The 14810-nt window shown below is 43.3% G+C and overlaps 1 protein-coding gene across 1 annotated transcript in view; it reads left to right on the top strand.

The window, feature by feature from the left end:
• LOC137368631 (15-hydroxyprostaglandin dehydrogenase [NAD(+)]-like) overlaps positions 1-14810 on the top strand; it is a 138897-nt gene that overhangs the window by 16749 nt on the left and 107338 nt on the right. Inside the window, exon 2 of the mRNA XM_068028775.1 lies at positions 8064-8187. Within this exon, the coding sequence (XP_067884876.1) occupies positions 8064-8187 (124 nt within the window). The remainder of the gene's footprint in view (positions 1-8063; positions 8188-14810) is intronic.

Genomic DNA, 14810 nt, shown 5'->3' with positions numbered 1-14810 from the left:
CCCAGCTCTACCTCACCACCACTTCTCTCGACTCTTCCACTGTTACTAAATTTCACACGAACATACGAATGAGGATCAGGAGTAGGTCACTCAGCCCCTCGAGCCTGCTCTGCCATTCAACAAGATCATGGCTGATCTGATTATCAAACTGCTTTTCCGACATCAATACTGGATGAACAGAAATTTCTTCCAATTAAATATTGGGAAGACAAATGCTGAACTCCATTCCCTTGCTACTGAATCAATTCCTCTCCCCGGCAACAGTCTGAGATTAAGCCAATCCGTTCGCATCTGTTGTATATGTACACCTTTAAGAGGATCATGTTAGTCATGCAAGGGCTATGACATAACAAACCATGTGATTCTGAGTGTTAGACAGTCTCGAAGAAATACCTGTAAACACCTTGATGTACTACTGCTCTCTCAGTACTCAATAAAGAACCCAGAATATTGTGTTACTGATTACACCTGGAATGGTCAGTCTTTGTGTGAAGTTTCTATTAACACAGAGGTTCAAGGAACACACAAGATGCTGGCAGCAGTGAAATTTCTGAAGACCAAAGACACAATACATCAGCACTGCTGGATGTTTAGGAGAACTAGACACATTACAAGCTGGTAACGGTGTTAGGATTCCGAAGAGAGCACATTTCTTTTCCTCTTGGAAGATCAGACCACATTACAAGCTGTTTTTCTTTCTCGCAAATCTGCTCAGCAACGATCTGGATCTCTAAAACTCCAACCATCCAGCCTTCTTACCTTGGAAGCAGTGCAGTCAGCAGCAACTGGATAAGCTTCTTTTCACTTCATTCTATGAGGTCAGGTGGCTGCAGACTCCTGTTGACTTGATTGACATGGGGATTCCTAGGTCAGTTTCTCACATCGGGAGCAACTTGAGGACATTCTGCGGCGATTAACTCACCTCCTGACTCCCCAAGCCTGTCCACCATCTACAAGGCACAAGTCAGGAGTGTGATGCAATACTCTCCACTTGCCTGCTGCAGCTCCAACAATGCTCAAGAAGCTCGACACCATCCAGGACAAAGCAGCCCGTTTGATTGACATTCCATCCACCACCTTCAACATTCACTCCCTCCACCACCGACGCGCAATGGCAGCAGTGTGTACCATCTACAAGATGCACAGCAGCAATACACCAAGGCTCTTTTGACAGAACTTTCCAAACCCGCAACCTCTACCACCTAGAAGGACAAGGGCAGCAGCCTCATGGGAACATCACCACCTCCAAGTTCCCCTCCAAGCCACCATCCTGACTTGGAACTATATTGCCATTCCCTCACTGTTGCTGGGTCAAAATCCTGGAACTCCCTTCCTAACAGCACTATGGGTGTACCTACCCCACAAGGACTGCAGCGATTCAAGAAGGCAGCTCACCACCACCTTCTCAAGGGAAGTTAGGGATGGGCAATAAATTCTGGCCTAGCCAGCGATGCCCACTTCCCATAAATGAATTTTAAAAAGTCTGAGTGAGCAAACATTGTACAGAGATAACAGACCCCGTTACGTTTGCGAGGTGCGTCAGACGATTCAGTGCTATCACGGCAGTGGGCTACTGGGTTGAGCGCAAAATCAGCATATTTGTGATGTGGGGAGCGCCACGATCTGTCGGTGATCAGCGGAATGGGCGACATTCAAGACACGGAACAGAGGAAAGTCTTTGTTGTTGTTTCAGGAGGAATGATCGCTATTGCTATATTTTGAAGGAAAATCGCAATTGCAGTCTTGGGCCTTCAATTTTTCCTTCACGCCAAATCCACCCTTCATGGGTGGGGCTAATCCAAAAGCATGCAAATTCAGCAACAGCACGATAACCTCCAAGCCTGTTCAATAGTCGTACTGCAAATCTCCACAGCAAGTAACAGTGCTACAACCTCTAAGCCTGTCCATTGGTGGCATTGCAACAAGTCTCCACAGCAAGTGACAATGTCATGACCTCCAAACCAGTTCACCAGTGGAACTGCAACTTTTTTTTTACCATTGCAGAAGACAACACCACACCATCCAAGTCTGTTCAGAAGTGAATACCTCAGTCTTTCTATTATTTGCCTTCACAGCTTATCTTTTCTTCTGTAGGTGTAACACCAGAGTCATTGCAATCATGGTAACACCTTTCCCAACCATTAGTTGGAAAGCATCTGACTTGCTTTCAGAATTCTTCTTTTCAAGCAGAGAGTCAAGCTTTGCTTCAACAAATTAGCCATTGCTTATCTACAGAAGCAAGCAATAAAGATCCACATAGCTATTGGTAATAAAGGTCTACATCTCAACATCTCTGGTCTTAATGTTGAAGAATTGAAAGATCCCACAAAGATTTGATCCACTCTAGGAGACAAATTATGCCTCAAACTTAATTTTTGAGTGCACTGACTCAAATTCTTGTCCTTCAGACAAAAGCCTAGCAAATCCATAGACAAAAATGCCAGTCGTTGCCGTGCCAAAGGCCGATAGTGTGATTTTACTGACACTGATCTGGCAGATCACATCATCGAGCTTATGATTGCACTCACACCACTGGAACTCTACCAAAAGGATCTTTTAGATAAACACAAAGATGACACGGTTGATGCCTTATTGAAGGATGGCTGCAAATTTGAGTCCATCATCGTGGACAAACAAAACTTTCAATCTCTATGTGTTACAAAGATCATAGGTGCATTGAACAGGGTTTCCAAATCCAAGTCACCATGTACAAGATGTATTCACCTACAGCCTGTCCAGCACTTAACTCCATTTGCAAAGCATGTGTGTTGGCGGCCACTGGATGCAGCAATGTCGCAAAGCCAAGACAGACACTTTGGGCAAGAGTCCTGAATACAAACAGTCGAACTGCAGGACAGCTTCGCACTCTGACATGCTTCGCAATTCTCCGCCACGACACAACCGATTCATCCGCGATGTTTTGGGTAACACTAGCATTACTGATCCTGAAGATCAGGGTACAAGCACAAGTGAGCAAGTGGAACAGACATTCCATGTCATAAGTGCGTCCGAGCACATTGATTCGATTACTCTGCTAGAAGCATTTGCATCCATTTATATTTCCTGTCCAGGAAAAGAGAGCACACATTTGAACTGGGCAAAAATGGACATGGGTTCAGTGCCAACATTTTACCCCGATGCATCTTAAAATGCAAGTATCCGGGTAAATGGCAAGATGTCACACACGCTGGAAGTGTGATGATACAACAACCATAGACGAACTCTGAACAGTTATGAAAAATGGACTTTGTCTTTAAAAAAATGAACCTTTATTTTAAAAAGTAAACAAAGGTCCAAAATGATTGCTGAAGGAAAAGGGATTGACCTTTTGTGTATTCAAACTGTCTGATAAAGACAAAGGACAAATCTTCAAAGCTAACAGGTGTCAATTGAACCCATTCTACACTTATCCTAAAACATTCCAGAATTGAATGTCTTCTTCTGAAACAAAGATGATGTAAAGTAGCCACATCCTAGGCCATTGTGCAATCACCTTGGGGAAGGGACCAGGGTATCTCCTAACAGGAGATGAGAGATAACAGCTTTACTTTAAAAAAAAGCATCTGGAGAGAGAGAGGAAGAAGCAGCTTGTGTTCCTGCCAAGCCAGAAAGCACGCCAGCCCTGCTGCAGAATCCTACCTCTACATTATACAGCAGTGAGAGCTAGAAGTAACCCAATATCTTCAATTGAGCCTTTAATCAGCTGAGAAATCTACAATCATCTCAGGCCTGCATCCATCTAGAACTTGATTTCCAAGAGAGTTCAAGAGGTTTATAGTAACCTTCCCCTCCAGTAAAAGTCACCTTCCTTTTTCCCTTCTCTATCTGTCTTTTCTTGTGTTTGTGCGAGCAAATGAGTGAGTGGATGTGGTTGCGACAATTTCAGGATAAGGTGGTTGATCAATAAACAATTGACTTTCTGCTTTTAGACACCAAGGGGCTAAACTCGTATATAAATACACTTGCTGTGGTCAGGTGGGGAGTTGAATAATAGGAACCACACGCATCACGCCACATGGTTGTAACAAAGATATCTTCAACCAACATTCAGGGCGGCACAGTGGTGCAGTGGTTAGCACCGCAGCCTCACAGCTCCAGCGACCCGGGTTTAATTCTGGGTACTGCCTGTGTGGAGTTTGCAAGTTCTCCCTGTGTCTGCGTGGGTTTCCTCCGGGTGCTCCGGTTTCCTCCCACATGCCAAAGACTTGCTGGTTGATAGGTAAATTGCCCATTATAAATTGCCCCTAGTATAGGGAGGTGGTAGGGAAATATAGGGACAGGTGGGGATGTGGTATGAATATGGGATTAGTGCAGGATTAGTATAAATGGGTGGTTAACGGTCGGCACAGACTAGGTGGGCCGAAGGGCCTGTTTCAGTGCTGTATCTCTAAATCTAAATCTAAAAAATCTAACTGCTTACAATGGGTCCCCAATCCCATGTCTCAGATCCATTACTTTTAAGTGTTGTTATATGATTCCAATTAGATACCCCAACTTTTCTACGTTGTTCAAGCCAATGGACCTGCTATTGCTGGACTGCGAACATGCAATGTCCTAACCTTAATAACCATTCAGGGCATGAGGCGACGCCAAGCACTATCTCTCTCTAGTCCTCAGTCAGTGCCGAGAAGGAGCCTTGCAACAAAGGAGTGCAAAGCGAGCTGTGGTTTCCCAGCCTTTCCAATGGTTTTTCAATTCTGCCCATACTGTGGCCAGACGATAGATGTTCTGCACATCTTGTGGTTTCAAGATTCCTGTTGCATCTAACATACAGCGAACTGTATCCGGTGCATGAAGTCAGAGATGTTCTTCTAGAACAAGGAAGGAAAATGAAATAAATGCATGACAATCATGCTGGCAGTGAACTTCCCAAATTGGCTATTGGTCAGCAAGTTACCATTCAAATTCCTAGCACTGCTACATGAAGTTCTGCAGTCTCCAAAATCCGACCAGAGCCACGTTCTTACGAAGGAACTACACCTACTGGTGCCATACTGTGTCGTAACCAAGGTCAAATCAGATCTTCCAAATCCATGGAAGATTCCATTGCAACTCATACAAGATCAAAGACTGTATCTCAGCCAGAGTATCCACATTCTTTTCCCACAAAATTCAATTCACAAACTTCTGTTCCAGTATCTGAGAGCTACAATAAGAACAGAAAGGTCACAGAACTGAAACATTAACTCTGTTTTTCTCTCCACAGATGTTGCCAGACCTGCTGACTATTCCCAGCACTTTCTGTTTTTATTTCAGATTTCTAGCATTCACAGTATTTTCCTTTTATCTGAGAACTGCAAACTGGTTTGAAATCTTGCAGAGTTATCGAACCGCCTTTACATTTTCACGATTGATGTTCTTGCATACTCTTATTGTCTTTTTTGTATTATCTCCTAATACTTTTCTGTACATGTATATAGTTAATTTCTACTTGCCTAAAGGAGATGTTTAAATGTGTAAGTATGTTCCTCTTTTTTTCCTTTTGGGAAAAGAGGGATGTTGTGTGTGTACACCTTTAAGAGGTGTGGCTACAAGATCATGTTAGTCAAAATAATAGCTATGATGTAACACATCATGTGATTCTGAGTGTTAGGCAGCCTTGAAGAAACACCTTCACAGTAAACATCTCGATATACTAACTGCTGTACCATTACTCAATAAAGTACCCACAATATTGCATTACGGATCCCATTTGGAGTGGCCAATCTTGGTCTGAAGTCTCTACTAACACAGAGGTTCAAAGAACACGCAACAGCGACCTTGGTGTCACATTAGACCCCAAGATGAGCTTCCAACCTCATATTTGTCCCGTCACTAAGACTACCTATTTCCCCCTCTGTAACATCGCCCGACTTCACCTGTCTCAGCTCATATGTTGCTGAAACCCTCATTCATGCCTTAGTTACCTCTAGACATGACTATTCCAATGCACTCCTGGCTGGTCTCCCACATTCTACTCTCTGTAAACTTAAAGGTCATCCAAAACTCTGTTGCCAATGTCTTAACTCGCACCAAGTCCTGTTCACCTATCACCCCTGTACTCGCTGATCCACATTGGCTTCCGGGCGAGCAACATCTTGATTTTAAAATTTTTATCCTTGTTTTCAAATCCCTCCATGGCCTCGTCCCTCCCTATCTCTGTAATCTCCTCCAGCCCCACAACCCTCCGAGATACCTGAACTTCTCTAATTTGGGCCTCTTGTGCATCCCTGATTTTAATCGCTCCACCATTGGTGGCTGTGCCTTCAGTTGCCTCGGCCCCAAGCTCTGGAATACACTCCCCATACCTCTCGGCCTCTCCACCTCACTTTCCTGCTTTAAGACCTTTCTTAAAACCTACCTCTTTTACCAAGCTATTGATCATTTGACCTAATATCTCCTTTTGTGGCTCGGTGTCATACTTGGTTTTATTCTGCTCCTGTAAAGCACCCTGGGACATTTTATTACATTAAAGGCTCCATATAAATATAAGTTGATGTTGTTGTAGATATCCCGCTGTTTGGGGGAATAAATATTGGCCAGGACACTGGGGACAACTCCCCTGCTGTATTCATATAGTATAGTGGGATCTTTCACAAACGCCTGAGCAGGCAGTCAGTGTAATGTCTCAACGGAAAGACGATACCTCCGATAGTGCAGTACTCCCTCAGCACTGCACTGAATTATTGGCTTGCTTACATGCTTAAGGTTTCTGGAGTACTTCTAACTTACAGGCTAACACTGAGCCAAGGGTGATGCACAAACTTCCAATAATTTTAAAACTGGGATCGACAAACTTTTGCTCGACGAAGGGTGTAAAAGGATATGGAACCACAGAAGGTGGATGGAGTGAAGATGCAGATATGAGCCATTATTTGATTGAATAGTTGAACAGGCTTGAGGGGCTAAATGGTGTACTTCTATTCCTATATTCCATTACTTCTCGTAATCTGCAGTCCTGATTTTCTCACCATCTAGGAAGGAAGTACTTCTGTTTACTTTAGTACACATCGCAGTTTTAGCTTTTTGATACAGACTGGTTTTTATTAAGGAACACATTTGTTATCAGAATTTATAAGTATGTGACTGCGCTTTGTGATTTCATCAAAAGCAATTACTCTCTCGCTCTTACCATTGCCACACATTTCCTCAGAGCCAGGTCCTGCTCCACCAAGATAACTTCACCAGGAATGTGGTGGAAACATGCGTTAGTAAGATTCCCAATGGCAGTAGATGGGAAGCAGCTCCCAGGAAATTCCAGGCATACGTCTCAGGTCACATTACATCTAAGTAATAGAAAGTCTCTCAGGAGCCGTTTCCTATCTTTTTTAAAGAGCGGCAATAGGAGATGAGTTTCATAAAAGTTCCACAAAGCTACTCTGCTGGAAACTAGGATATGATGAATGATTGGAACAAATGAAATAAAAAATTCCAAGGACAGCACAAACAATAATGTGCGATTGCACTCTTTCATAAGTTTCTATGTAGGAAAGGCCTTTTGTTTTGGTTTAATGCCAGTTATGCTGATGCTTTACAGACCCATATAAAAGCCACTCCCCAAGACTATGTAAATAGATTATTAGCATACTTTGGCAATGTTATAGCGGGTGATGACTGAACCATGCTTATCTAAACACCTGTTCCCAAATACTACATGAAGCATAAATGATACAGCCCCTACAAATTTTGAAGCTTTGTAAAATTGCTGGGTGTTCGACCAACTTGAATTAGACCTATCTGAGTTCCACTCACCTGCATGCACAAAGGCCGGACATGAACAGATTTGTCAGCCATGTAATGGGTTTCCAACATTGCAGCTGTGACAGCACATCAAATATATTTCATTGGCTATGAAACACTTTGATACATCCTGAAGGTGTGAAATGCTCTTTCCTTTTTTTGTCAACATGAATGAAAATAAGAATTTCTTTTAAGAGTTGTGGATTCTTCAACCAAATATCAATTAGAGTTCAAGAAGCTTCTACCACCCTTACACTGAAGGTGCAATATATTTTTTGGAAAAATTGGTTTCTGCAATATCTTCCTTCAACAGACAGTATAAAAGTCTATTCTCCACCTTTCAGGTAGTGATATGTGATATCAATCATACACAAGGTGCAGCTACTAAAGAAGAGTTTGATCAGAGATATGGCCCTGGTAAAACTGCATTTATTGCCTGCGACATCACATCAGTGTCCCAGTTGAAAGGTCAGTAAAAATTATTTTGCAGTTTATGCATTCAAACATTTATTGTTTAAGGGCAGTATAGATAAAGCTATTTTAGATCTAGTATTTTGCAATGCAGTAGGTTTAATAAGTAATCTCATAGTAGATCCTCTGGAAAAAGTGATCGTAATACAGTTGAATTAGTCCAAGGCCTGAGCACTTTTGAAAAGTAGTCACTATTGTAATGTAGGAAGCATAATGTAGTACAAGTCAGAGGAAGTTGTGCTCAAACTGAATTGTGTGCTGGCCAGACTAAACATTTGAGTACTGTTTTCTGTTCTGGTCACTGAGCTGAGGCACAGGGGAAACATTCAAACTCTGGAGGTCACTTGGGACTTTAGAATGAGAGATAAAACTGGAGAAAATAATGCTTTTAAAACTTGAAAGGCTGGCAACTGAGAACTTAACTGATGGACCTTGCTCTTCTTTGAAGTAATAGCATGGGATCTTTTACACCCACTTGAGAGGGCAGACAGGGCCTCAGTTTAACATCTCATCCAAAAGACAGACAGCACCTCCGACTATGCAGCACGCACTGGCAGCCTTGATTTTTGTGCTCAAGTCCTGAAGTGGGACTCAAACAGTGAACTTTCTGACTCAGAAGCAAGAGCGCTACTAACTGAGCCACAGTGTTGGAAAGTGCTGTCCAAGGAGCCTTGGTGAGTTCTGCAAAGGCAGATTTAGGACGATTATCAAGAAGCACTTCTTCACGTCAAGTATAGGAGATATAAAGCAGCATCTTTTGAGGGTGTTGGGATCTTGCACTTGAGATTGATGAATTTCTTTCTTCAACCATCACAGAAGTGTTTATTTGCAATTAAAATAAACTTGAATAAGCTCACAGGGAATTCATCACCCAAGAAATGAACATATTATGCATAAAATCAACAGATACAATCTTTTTGCCAAAGAGGTTTGACGTTTTCATTATCCAACTCTATCTGAAAGATGAACAAGCGTATACAGGATCAGAATGGAGGGAGGAAAGGGAAAAAAAACGAGAGAGAAAGTATTGGTAGAATGACCTGCAACCTGTTTAAAAGAAGAATAAGGAATTGATAGATGGCTGAGAGAACCGTTACATCAGGGCTTATGAATAGCTAAAGACAGTGGGAGGCAACTCATGTTAGGGATTAGAAGACGAATTGAAAATGAACGCTTCCGCACCTTTCAGTTCTGATGAAGGGCTGTTTACTTATTTATTCTGTCCATAGATACTGTCTGACCAACTGAGTATTTCCAGCATTTCCTCTTTCTATGTCATTGAATAGTGTAACCTGAGCTGGAAACAATAAAAAGGGCCTTTTTGTCAATGATTGGGTCAAAAAAGTATCAAAATGAGTCAAGTTCAGATCACAAACAGGGTTGGCTTCAAAGAAAATGCTTTCACAGCTGATATATCCTCACCCCAACCACAATCATCTGATATGTCCTATTATTTTAGTAGAGGCATTAAACAATCTATTTAAAACAGGTCAACGTCTCCGCTAAGATGCTGGAGAGACGAAATTCAAACAAATGTGCTAAGTATTCATATGTATTAAACTACAGTGTAATTTCACGTTCCTGAAATCCAATTGCCAGGATTATCGGAGGAGCTTTGATTTGTCAGAGGCATTCTGATTAAAGCGTTTATTTCCTTTGTGCAAACAATTATGTCATTATGGGTGGAAGTCAGAAACAGGAAAGGAGCAGTCACTTTATTGGGAGTTTTCTATAGACCCCCCAATAGCAACAGAGACATGGAGGAACAGATTGGGAGGCAGATTTTAGAAAGGTGCAGAAGTAACAGGGTTGTTGTCATGGGTGACTTCAACTTCCCTAATATTGATTGGAACCTCCTTAGTGCAAATAGTTTGGATGGAGCAGATTTTGTCAGGTGTGTCCAGGAAGGTTTCCTGACTCAATATGTAGATAGGCCGACTAGAGGGGAGGCTATGTTGGATTTGGTGCTTGGCAACAAACCAGGCCAGGTGGCAGATCTCTCGATGGGAGAGCATTTCGGTGATAGTGATCACAACTCCCTGACCTTTACTATAGTCATGGAGAGGGAGAGGAGCAGACGGGATGGGAAAATATTTAATTGGGGGAGGGGAAATTACAATGCTATTAGGCAGGAACTGGGGAGCATAAATTGGGAACAGATGTTCTCAGGGAAATGCATGACAGAAATGTGGAGGTTGTTTAGGGAGCACTTGCTGCGACTGCTGGATAGGTTTGTCCCGATGAGGCAAGGAAGGGATGGTAGGGTGAAGGAACCTTGAATGACAAGAGATGTGGAACAGCTAGTTAAGAGAAAGAAGGAAGCTTACTTAAGGTTGAGGAAGCAAGGATCAGACAAGGCTCTAGAGGGTTACAAGGTAGCCAGGAAGGAACTGAGGAATGGACTTAGGAGAGCTAGAAGGGGACATGAAAAAGTCTTGGCGGGTAGGATTAAGGAAAATCCCAAGGCGTTCTACACTTATGTGAGGAACAAGAGGATGGTCAGAGTGAGGGGAGGGCCGATCAGGGATAGTGGAGGGAACTTGTCCCTGGAGTCGGAGGAGGTAAGGGAGGTCCTAAATGAATACTTTGCTTCAATATTCACTAGTGAGAGGGACCTGGTCGTTTGTGAGGAAGGCGTGAAACAGGCTGATATGCTCGAACAGGTTGATGTTAAGAGGGAGGGTGTGCTGGAAATTTAGAAAGACATGAGGACAGATAAGTCCCCGGGGCCAGACGGGATATACCCAAGGATATTACGGGAAGCGAGGGAAGAGATTGCCGCGCCTTTGGAGATGATCTTTGCATCCTCACTGTCCACTGGAGTAGTACCAGATGATTGGAGGATGGCAAATGTTATTCCCTACTTCAAGAAAGGGAATAGGGATAACACTGGAATTATAGACCAGTCAGTCTTACGTCGGCAGTGGGCAAATTATTGGAGAGGATTCTGAGAGACAGGGTTTATGATTATTTGGAAAAGCATAGTTTGATTAGAGACAGTCAGCATGGCTTTGTGAGGGGCAGGTCATGCCTCACAAGCCTTATTGAATTCTTTGAAGATGTGACAAAACACATTGATGAAGGAAGAGCAGTGGATGTGGTGTATATGGATTTTAGCAAGGCGTTTGATAAGGTTCCCCATGGTAGGATCATTCAGAAAGTAAGGAGGCATGAGATACAGGGAAATTTGGCTGTCTGGATACAGAATTGGCTGGCCCATAGAAGACAGAGGGTGGTAGTAGATGGAAAGTATTCAGCCTGGAGCTCGGTGACCAGTGGTGTTCCGCAGGGAACTGTTCTGGGACCTCTGCTCTTTGTGATTTTTATAAATGACTTGGATGATGAAGTGGAAGGCTGGGTTAGTAAGTTTGCCGATGACACGAAGGTTGCTGGAGTTGTGGATAGTGTGGAAGGCTGTTGTAGGTTGCAACGGGACATTGACAGGATGCAGAGCTGGGCTGAGAAGTGGCAGATGGAGTTCAACCTGGAAAAGTGTGAAGTGATTCATTTTGGAAGGTCGAATTTGAATGCAGAATACAGGCTTAAAGACAGGATTATTGGTAGTGTGGAGGAACAGAGGGATATTGGGGTCCATGTCCATAGATCGCTCAAAGTTGCCACCCAAGTTGATAGGGTTGTTAAGAAGGTGTATGGTGTGTTGGCTTTCATTAACAGGGGGATTGAGTTTAAGAGCCGCGAGGTTATGCTGCAGCTCTATAAAGCCCTGGTTCGACCACACTTGGAATATTGTGTTCAGTTCTGGTCGCCTCATTATAGGAAGGATGTGGAAGCTTTAGAGAGGGTGCAGAGGAGATTTACCAGAATGCTGCCTGGACTTGAGGGCATGTCTTACGAAGAAAGGTTGAGGGTGCTAGGGCTTTTCTCATTGGAGCGAAGAAGGATGAGAGGTGACTTGATAGAGGGATACAAGATGATGAGAGGCATAGATAGAGTGGATAGCCAGAGACTTTTTCCCAGGGTGGAAAGGGCTATCACCAGGGGGCATAATTTTAAGGTGATTAGAGGAAGGTTTCGGGGAGATGTCAGAGGTAGGTTCTTTACACAGAGAGTGGTGGGTGCGTGGAATGCACTGCCAGTGGTGGTAGCAGAAGCAGATACATTAGGGACATTTAAGCGACTCTTGGATAGGTACATGGATGATAGTAGAATGAAGGGTATGTAGGTAGTTTGATCCTAGAGTAGGTTAAAGGTTCGGCACAACATCGTGGGCCGAAGGGCCTGTATTGTGCTGTACTGTTCTATGTTCTATGTTCTATGTTCTAATTGTTCCATGACTTCAGTAACAGAAGGGAAACCATAACAGCAGCTATACCATTGTGGGTATAAACTTCATGCAGTGCCTTTCACAACCCTCAGGATATCCCAAAGCATTTTACAGCAAATGTTGAAATGTATAGCAGCCAAATTGTGGACAGCAAGCTCCCAGAATCACAGAATTGTTTCAACACAGAAGGAGGCCATTCTGTCTGTACCAGCTCTCCGAATGAGCAATTCACTTAGTGCCATTCCCCCACCTTCTCCCCGTAACCCTCACATTCTTTCCTTTCAGATAACTAATTCCCTTTTGGATGCCTCTATTGAACCTGCCTCCACCACACTCTAAGGCAGTGCCGAACCACTCGCTGCATGAAAAATATTTCCTCATGTCGTCATTGTTTCTTTTGTCAATTACCTTAAATCTGTGCCCTCTCGTTCTTGATCCTATCGTGAGTGGGAACAGTTTCTTCCTATCTATTCTATCCACACCCCTTATGATTTTGAAGACCTCTCATCTATCTCTTCTCCAAGGAAACGAGTTCCAATTAAAATAAAAGAAAAGCAAAATAGTGCAGATGCTGGAAATCTGAAACAAAACAAAAAGTGCTGGAAATATTCAGCAGGTCTAGCAGCATCTGTGGAGAGGGAAGCAAAGTTAACATTTCAGGTCTGTGACCTTTCATCAGAACTGGCAATGGTTAGAAAAGAATTAGGTTTTAATCAAGTGAAGGAGAGGGGTGTGGTGGTGAGCCTCCGCTCAATCCGAAAGCATGACCCTGAGCTTCCAATTTTCAACACACCCCCCTGCTCTCATGCTAACATTTCTGTCTTTGGCCTGCTCCAGTGTTCCAGTGAACATCAAAGCAAGCTCGTGGAGCAGCACCTGATCTTTCGATTAGGCACTCTACAGCCTTGTGGGCTGAACATTGAGTTCAACAACTTCAAAGCATGACTGACCTTTTTTTAATATCTTATCTTTTAACCATGTGCCTGCTTTTCATGCAGTCAGAGCTGCTCATTATTCCACTATTAACACTCTCTCTGGACTAATGCTTTGTCTTTCACCTCAAGCATTTACACATTCTTTGCCTTTATCCCAGGACAGTTTTGTTATTTAATCTCCCTCTGCCCTATCAAACACCTTCCCCTTTGTTCTCTCCCCAACTCCCCTCCGCTTCACTTGCTTAAAACCTAATTCTTTTCTAACCTTTGCCAATTCTTATGAAAGGTCACAGACCTGAAACGTTAACTTTGCTCCTCTCTTCACAGACACTGCCAGACCGGCTGAGTGTTTCCAGCACTTTTTGTTTTGTTCCCAATTAATTAAATCTGGAATTTAAAAGCTAATCTAGTGGTGACAAAGAAACCATTGTCGATTGTTGTAAAAACCCATCTGATTTAAAGTCCTTGAGGAAGAACATCTGCCATCCTTATCTGGCATGGCCTACATGTGACTCCAGACCCACAGCGTTGTGGTTGACTCTTAAAATCCCTCTGAAATGGCCGAGCAAGGCACTCAGTTGTATCAAACAGCTACAAAGTCTAAGAAAAGGAATGAAGCTGGACGAACCACATGGCATCGACCAAGGCACCGGAACAGCTAGAACACTGGCATCTACCCGGCAATGTGGAAAATTGCCCAGGTATGTCCTGTACACAAAAAGCAGGACAAATCCAACCTGACCAATTACCATCCCATCAGTCTACTCTTGATCATCAGTAAAGTGATGGAAACTGTCTAGACAGTGCTATTAAGTGGCACTTGCTTAGCAATAACCTGCTCAGTGACACTCAGTTTGCATTGCGCCAGGACCGCTCAGTTCCTGACCTCATTCCAGCCTTGAACCAAACGTGGACAAAAGAGCTGAACTCCAGAGGTGATGTGAGAGTGACTGCCCTTGACATCAAGGCAGCATTTGACCGAGTATGGCATCCAGCAACCTTAGCAAAGCTGGAGTCAATGGATATCAGGGGAAAAGTCTCCGCTGGTTAGAGTCATACCTAGCACAAAGGAAGATGGTTGTGGTTGTTGGAGGTCAATCATCTCAGCTCCAGAACATCACTGCAAGAGTTCCTCAGGTAGTGTCCTAGGCCCAACCATCTTCAGCTGCTTCATCATTGACCTTCCTTCAATGATAAGATCAGAAGTGGGGATGTTCGCTGATGATTGCACAATGTTCAGCACCATTTGCGACTCCTCAAATACTGAAGCAGTCCGTATAGAAATGCAGCAAGACTCTGGACAATATCCGGGCTTGGGCTGATAAGTGGCGAGTAACATTTGTGCCACACAAGTGCCAGGCAATGACTATCCCAAATAAGAGAGAATCTAACCATTCCCC

The sequence above is a fragment of the Heterodontus francisci genome, chromosome 4, assembly GCF_036365525.1.
Source record: "Heterodontus francisci isolate sHetFra1 chromosome 4, sHetFra1.hap1, whole genome shotgun sequence".
Classification (NCBI taxonomy): domain Eukaryota; kingdom Metazoa; phylum Chordata; class Chondrichthyes; order Heterodontiformes; family Heterodontidae; genus Heterodontus; species Heterodontus francisci.
The sequence above is the reverse complement of the archived record's forward strand: the minus strand, read 5'-3'. Positions and strand labels throughout refer to the sequence as shown.